At 38.1% G+C, this 7,409-nt stretch overlaps 1 protein-coding gene across 1 annotated transcript; it reads right to left on the reverse strand.

Annotated features, from left to right (window-relative positions):
- Positions 1–429: 429 nt before the first annotated feature.
- On the reverse strand, positions 430–7,099 carry KCTD7 (potassium channel tetramerization domain containing 7). The gene is made up of 5 exons (XM_009287261.1): positions 7,050–7,099; positions 4,456–4,648; positions 3,487–3,656; positions 1,541–1,719; positions 430–1,021 (listed from the first exon to the last, which is right to left on the reverse strand). The coding sequence occupies exons 2-5, from the start codon at positions 4,597–4,599 to the stop codon at positions 645–647; spliced, it is 870 nt and encodes a 289-aa protein (XP_009285536.1). The 5' UTR covers positions 4,600–4,648; positions 7,050–7,099; the 3' UTR covers positions 430–644.
- Between the last annotated feature and the right edge of the window lie 310 nt (positions 7,100–7,409).

Genomic DNA, 7,409 nt, shown 5'->3' on the forward strand with positions numbered 1-7,409 from the left:
GTAGTGACTAAAAAATTTCTAAGCGGGTAAAATTCAACCACGTTATGTCAGCACTATTAGCACCCCGGCTTTATAGTAATGCAGGCGAGATCTGCAATATCCATTTTGTAGACTACGATACTAAAGCCACGTGGTAGGTGGCACCTTTTAAAAGATGTTAGACGCTCCTCTCCATAATTTCCATGAGGTGATTTTGTTTTGTGCCTCCTAAAACATTTCTAAGCGGGTAAAATTCAACCACGTTATGTCAGCACTATTAGCACCCCGGCTTTATAGTAATGCAGGCGAGATCTGCAATATCCATTTTGTAGACTACGATACTAAAGCCACGTGGTAGGTGGCACCTTTTAAAAGATGTTAGACGCTCCTCTCCATAATTTCCATGAGGTGATTTTGTTTTGTGCCTCATTAAGGTACCTGAGCCAACAGTCTTGTTTCAGGCTGGTTTTTCAAGATTTCAGAGGTTTTTTCAACCTCTGTAACAGGTTCCCTTTTGCCGAGCAGCTAAGCGTCAGCCAACATTTCAGCAGACTGATTCCAATATATGTTAGCAGCAATGCATTTCCAGAGACGTTGCAAAAATATTAAAAGCAATTGTCGTCTAGAAGTCCTTTTATCCCCTGCATCGTTCTGGACAAAATAACTCACCACCAAGTAATCTTGAATTCATAGATAGGACGCTTGCAGTAATAGTGATTTATCAGGTGTTTATCACACACACCAATACACTGGTGATCCACAGTTATCCCTCTATCAGACAGATCTGTCACGATACAGTGCAGAAGATCGTATACATCAGCTACAGCCTCCCAGGGGCCAAAAGATACATCTACTTCGCAATGATGTTCAAATAGCTTTGTCTCACTTTCACTCCTTTCAAAACGTAAAGAATTGAAATGCGGGCATTCATAGGGAGTGATGGGCATCTCTTCTTTGAAGACACAGACCTTCAATTTTGCAAATCTTGCTTTTCTTTGCATAGCTCTAAGCTTTGCTATTTCGATTATCCGTTCCAAATGATCTAAAAAAAAAAAAACAACTTGAAAATAACAATGAAGCACCTAGTAAAAGAAACCAAATGCAGTTATTCCATGTGAAACATATTACTGCAGTGTTTAACAAGCTATTCTTAACATAATATTAGCAGCAACAGGAAGCTGCATGTAGCTAGATATATAGTAATTAAATCAATCTCAGTTATCTTGTGAACTCGGTGTCCTTACTATATGCCCAAGTTGATACAATTGCAGATCCAAACAGAACAAATGCAGAGGCAGAGAAACCTCCTCGTTTAATAAGCCTTGCATGCTATGGCCTAGATCTTGCTCCCTTTTAAGACAGCAAAAAAATCCACATCCTTGGATACAGCAGGAACAAATCTGACGTGGAGACCTCAAAGATCTAAAGAGCATGAAAGGTACATAATAAACTTCTCAAATACAATGGAATTAGTTTGAAAGCTGAAAGCAGACCTGAAAGCACCATGTATACTACTTGAATCACGCTAGAAGAAACAGTCAATACTACTTTGTTTATTTACCTTTGTAATATGGCATTAGGCCCAGGAAAGCTTGTCTAACTTTTTCTCCTTTAAGAGGCTGGATATCCTCTAGATTGTCTAGCAATGGTCCTATGGAATAATACTGAGCTTCCTTGTAAACTGTCCTCACTCGTTCTCTTGGTGGCAGGTCACCAGATCGTAGAAAGTTAAGTATGTCTCTAAAAAAAGGACAAAAATAACATTAAGTAACACATTTCTGCCAAAACTGTTGCAGGTGAGAAAGGAAAGGAAACGCTGGATATTCATTGTTTATTCTACTGAGACAGAAATCCCTACGCTAAACAGGAACTGAAATAAGTGTGAGTCGTATTTCCAACATATGTTTTTAAAAGCATTTGCCACATTCAAGTTTCCAAGTCATCATTTCACAGTTTGCTTCTGTTAATGTCAAAACTCATTCAAAAAAAATACCATCATATTTTACACAAAAAATTCAAGGTGGAGTAACCACTTAAAATAGAAGAGGACAGAGTATTTCATGGGAAAGAGATCGTAGTCACTGTATTTCAAATTTAGGTCTGTAACAAAATAAGCTTTTCCATTTTCCTGGAGAATCATATGCATGGACATTTTATCCCACACAGAACCAGGATTCTAGCTGAATGGATGGTGCATTTGCAAAGGAGGTGTGCTCTTCACAGGGTCAGGGCCATATACACTTGTATTATAATAATAATAATAATAATAATAATAATAATAATAATAATAATAATAATAATAATAATAATAATAATAATAATAATAATAATAATAATAATAATAATAATAATAATAATAATAATAATAATAATATAGAGAACATTTCCTTGTAGTTTTGAAACATTGTTAAGCGACAAGATTTTTTAACAGGAAAAGAAATCATTAACCAACGAAACTACTACTGACCATATCAAATAAAACAAGCATTACTGCAATCTTCATTAGAATGTCAACAAACACAGCACGTGCTAACTTGGCTCTCTGTTCCAGCTATATTTTCAATTCAGATTGATAACATCACAAATGAACTGATTTTCCAAAAAAGCGGCAGGCACTTCCAAATTTCCAAATGTAAATAATTATTTTCCAATAAATATAGTGGCTTAATCTATTTCTGTCCCAGATTATGGTACAATCCAAATGTGCTTTGAAAATAATTCAATCCTTCTCTGTTGAAGAGATTAAGGAAATGTCTACAAAGGAGAAACAAGAAATGTAAGTTACATTGCAAAGCGCGCTTTGGGCAAAGACCTTAACCCATGAACATTCACCTGTGAACACTGCTTACCTTTTCTAGCAATTTCACACCAATTCAAACAGAACATTAGTAAGATCATGGTTAGTTTAATTAAAAATAAAACAAAAGGTAAACACATAAGAAGGAATCTTGAAGGTGAAGGAATATGGCACTACCAGCAAAAATAACAGAAAATTTCTTTGAGGCTTGTGCTTTTTTACCAGTTACGTTATATCCTGTTTAAACACTGAAAACAACATACTTTCAACTGTTTAAGAAACCTAGAGGTATTCCTTCCATTCCCTCTTTAGCATAAATACTGTAATATCAATTAAAAAACAGTGTTGTACAAAAGAGCTTCCTATGAAAAGCAATGCCAAATACATCCTTTTTTAAAATATCAAGACAACTTGATACCTTGAAAGGAGATACTTTAGAGGAGAATATGTACAAATTCAAAACATTACTTGTTTTTCTTTTCCCATTGTAAAACTTAAGCCCTTAAGAATAAAACAAATAGTTTTTTAATTGCAATATATGCTTCTCTTGAGATGTTTTGAAGGTGTGGATGCCAGCCAGTCACATTTACCTACTACACAAATATGATTTAACTAGAAGGAAAAAAAAAATGTTAAAACTTATTTTTCTTTAAAAATAATTTGCTTCAGTAACGACTTTTAAAGTATACTGCTGAGGACACTGTACATACCCAAAGTAGGTTCCATCTCTGTCAATAAAGTATCTGCCTTCAGCATCTGTTGGAATATAGTGTCTTCCACTGAACATAGCTGCCAACATTGTGTCCTCATAACGTCTCAGTGTTGACAGTCGTGTTGTAAAATACATGCCTCCTACATTGAGTGGAACAACTTCTGGAAACTGCAAAAGCAATCACATCATCAGAAATGAGCCTCTAGTCCTTTGCAGACAGATTCAGGCCAAAAGGGTTACAACTTCTAGAAGACGTAGCATACAGTCTTTGCCACTGTGACATAATTTGGTCCGACAAATGCTTCTTTCCTGGCCTGTTGCCACAAAACAGTGAGGTTCAAGGGTTAATACCTTGAATACTTTGGCTGGCTTCTGGGTGTAATCAGTAATGTTTTCATTTTAGTTGGACATCTGAAACAGCAGTAATCATTCAGCTTTAAAACCAGATATTCATTAAAAGCACGAATGCCTCCTCTTGGCTCTTTCGGGGAAAGAAAAAACAAAAACCCCCCACCTCCTCTTACTTACTTACACACACACACGCGCGCGCGTGCACACACATCAGAAATCTCAGGCCAACCTTGGGACTTGCACTCAGTTGCTACTCTACTGGTTCCTTTACACTACTATACTATACACTGAAAAAACCCCAGTGTTTCTATATTTACATTAGGTTTACAGCAGGCCTAAAATCTTAATATCACACCTTAAGATGCCTGGGTACCAGAATAAACACTTAGTTATATTTGTCAAGTTCAAACATGGATGGAAATTCTGAGTAATGCTGCCAAGCTACTGAAGTAAAATTCAAGAGACTTGGTTCTATTCAACCATTTAGCTACTAATGGAAACTGAACTGGATATCCATAAATACTCCAACAAAGAAATCATGAATTCTTTGGCACCTGAGTAGTGCGTGCTGCAATAACTGGACCTTATCAGATGAGCAGTACCAGAGAGCTCTTACCTGCTGAGGCAGCAGAGGTAGTGCTTGTCCTGCCTGGGTTGCAGTAGGAGTGGCTGGCTCTTGGAAATCATCCTCTGCATCTGAGCTCGACATGGCATCATCCGGGTTTCCACTCACTTTGTTCTGCCCTGTAACTACCACCATCCCTCTGGCTCTCGTAAGCAGGTCTGCTGGGTAGGCAGCCGTGGCAATGCTAAATGGGAAACAAGACCCAAATTACTTAGGCACTCTTCACACCAGCTGCAGATCACATGGCAGGCAAGGCATGTCACTCCCCGGCTTTACACTGACAATTTACAATGGCATTGTTATTACGGGGAAATGAATCACAGCAAGAATGACTATTGTGCTGAGAAACAAACTCGGAGAGGGCTGTCTCTGCAGGAATGCAGTTTGCAGAGCTCTACCAAGGTCCTACAGTCACAGAGCCCCTGCCAGTGACTGGGTAAGAGACCGGCGTCCATTGGCTGCGCGCTGCAGTGCGTGATTGGCTCCGCCACGCTTTGGCAGCAAAATGTCATTTGCTGGGTGAATTTGGGTGGCTGCAGTTCCACCCCGTCCATCACAATAGGCCATCTGCAGACGCACGTCCTGAAATGCACGCTCTCATTGGCCGTGTGCACCGTGCAACACCCGGACTCCTGCTCCCAACCAAGCTCCCAGTCTATCACCTTCAGCTGCAAAAGCGGATCAGACTCTGCTATGGACAATGACAGGCACCGTAAAGGCTCTCTCTTCAGTTCTAGCATTTCCTGTGAAATGAGAAAATTGAGCTTTCTAACCAGACAGAGAATACAGATGTTTTCCTGCCCACTGCATCACATCGTACTGTACACAAATGCACACATCTGATACGCATGCATTTAACTCCACATATTATCATGTGCATTTACTGCTGATTATAATTTTCCTTTCCTGCACAGAAAAAAATGCATATTTACACCAACTACAATGCTTTCACAGTCCACCTTCAACCAGCAGATGGGACTGACTAACAATAAGCTGCATTATAAAAATAATAATTGAAAGAGCAGAGTAGGAAAGACTAGAAGCCTGCTGTTCTCTTTACACTGCATTCTTACGTAAAAAGTACCTCTGTTTACAAATTGCTGTGGTGTCTCCAGTGGCATCACAGCATCCTAGCAAAGATGTTATACTACTGGAGGCTTTATCTAGCTCTCTAACCCTGCAAGCTCCTTCTCTCAAATTGCTATAAAACGTAAAAAGAGAAGGAATATTTGCACAAGCACATCTGGTACATTTATTTATTGACTGAATAAATGTTTCATAAAGGTTGCTTCCAATCAAAATCCAAACAAGCAGAAATGACATAAAATTTTAATAGCCAAGATTAATTATTCTGCCTTACTAATTCTGCTAATACAGTCATTATGCACATCATCAGGCTGTCTGTAGATCTTAGCTCTTAAAGGAAACGCTCCAAGTTCAAAATGAACCCAGACAGAACTGGAATGCTCCTCGTCAAAACAGATACTCTTTAGAGAGCTAATCAGATCAAAACCTCCACATTCTGTGGAAGTGTACATAGCCTTCTTGCACCAAAATTTGGAGGTGAATTCTAGATCCTGTTTAACACCCTAATGAACCTAGATAAGTAGGTACCGTGAAGTTCCAAAAATTTCTTTTTAAGCTGCAGCTTGTTAAAAGGTTTGTCTCAGCTCAAGACAGGTATTTAATTTCTCTTCTCTACAGTTCAAAAGATGGACTTTCACGTCATAATCATTTTTTCCACCACAGTGCAATGCATAGGCAGATAAATAAGGATGGAAGGGCTTCTCAACATCCACACCCTATTAACAATTTTAATATTTGTCCTGAAACAACGTTTATTCTGACACCATCCCTTACCAAAACAAGTCAACTATACCTCACAGATAGAGAACATATACAACATAAATGAAAGATTATTTTGGTAGGGACTTCTTTAAGGAGGTAAACAAATTATCATCAAGAAACAGCTTGCAGAAGCTTAATTTATAAGATGCATAGTCAAAATTGAGTGTGAGCCTGTATTTACTGTGAATGTATTATTTATAATGCTGTTACCTGACACCAGTGCTTTGACTGCTATATTTCCAGTTCTCTTAAGACTATTCAAAAAACTCCAGACTGACCAAAACCGTGATCTTTAATTGTCTATATTTTTCAAGAATGTCCCATAGATTTCATGTAAAAGGAGTGTACTCTGAATAAACAAAATTCAGCTCCATTAAGTGTATCGGAATCACGGACGACAGAATGTCTTTTGGGTAAGTTCATCCATTTGGCACCGTACCAAAAAGGCCCTCTTGCCCAACAGAAGTATAGGTCTGAGAAAAAGGAATTCTTCTTCCTCGTTCGTAATCCTCCTTCAACATGACACCAAGGTTTAGGAAAAAAACATGAGAGAGAGCATATGTTAATTATGTTACGCTCATGAGTAATAACCTCCTTTGCCATTGCAACATTCACACAAAACAATCTCCTAAATAGTGAGGTTTAGCATACAAGATCTCAGCCCATAATTAGTCCAGGATTTCAAGAACAAGATTAGTGGCAGCAAAATGAAGAGATTGATCATTGACAAGTTTAACCTGTTTTTTGACGTTCATTAAAAGGTAAGTGAAGTTCCTCTCTAGGTTTGCTTCACTGCCTGTTCATCCACAGACACGGAGTAGTGAAACAGCAGTGTGCTGACTGGAACAGAGAGTCTTCCTAAAAGGAAAACATAAGCTAATCACTGGCCAGTTTTCTGACATACAGTCCTCTGCATTTTGGTTCTCTGCATTTTGGTTCTCTTCATTTCACGAGGAATATGCACCCATCTGAATATCCTCTTCTTGCTACTTAAAGCATGGGCAATAATTATTATTAACTATGCACAAAACTATTATTAACTATGCACTTTGTTAAATCTCTCATTAAAGTTACAGGGTTTGTTTTTATTTAAACTA

Source organism: Aptenodytes forsteri, unplaced genomic scaffold (genome assembly GCF_000699145.1).
Source record: "Aptenodytes forsteri isolate BGI_AS27 unplaced genomic scaffold, ASM69914v1 Scaffold188, whole genome shotgun sequence".
Classification (NCBI taxonomy): domain Eukaryota; kingdom Metazoa; phylum Chordata; class Aves; order Sphenisciformes; family Spheniscidae; genus Aptenodytes; species Aptenodytes forsteri.

What these genes read in the sequence shown, in the direction of transcription:
- KCTD7 (XM_009287261.1), bottom strand. Translation starts at nt 4,599, where the DNA reads ATGGTGGTAGTTACAGGGCAGAACAAAGTGAGTGGAAACCCGGATGAT. An exon ending in AGAGATGGAACCTACTTTGG is followed by an intron (nt 1,720 to 3,486) that starts GTATGTACAGTG and finishes TCCTTTTTTTAG; the next exon opens with AGACATACTTAACTTTCTAC. An exon ending in CCTAATGCCATATTACAAAG is followed by an intron (nt 1,022 to 1,540) that starts GTAAATAAACAA and finishes TTTTTTTTTTAG; the next exon opens with ATCATTTGGAACGGATAATC.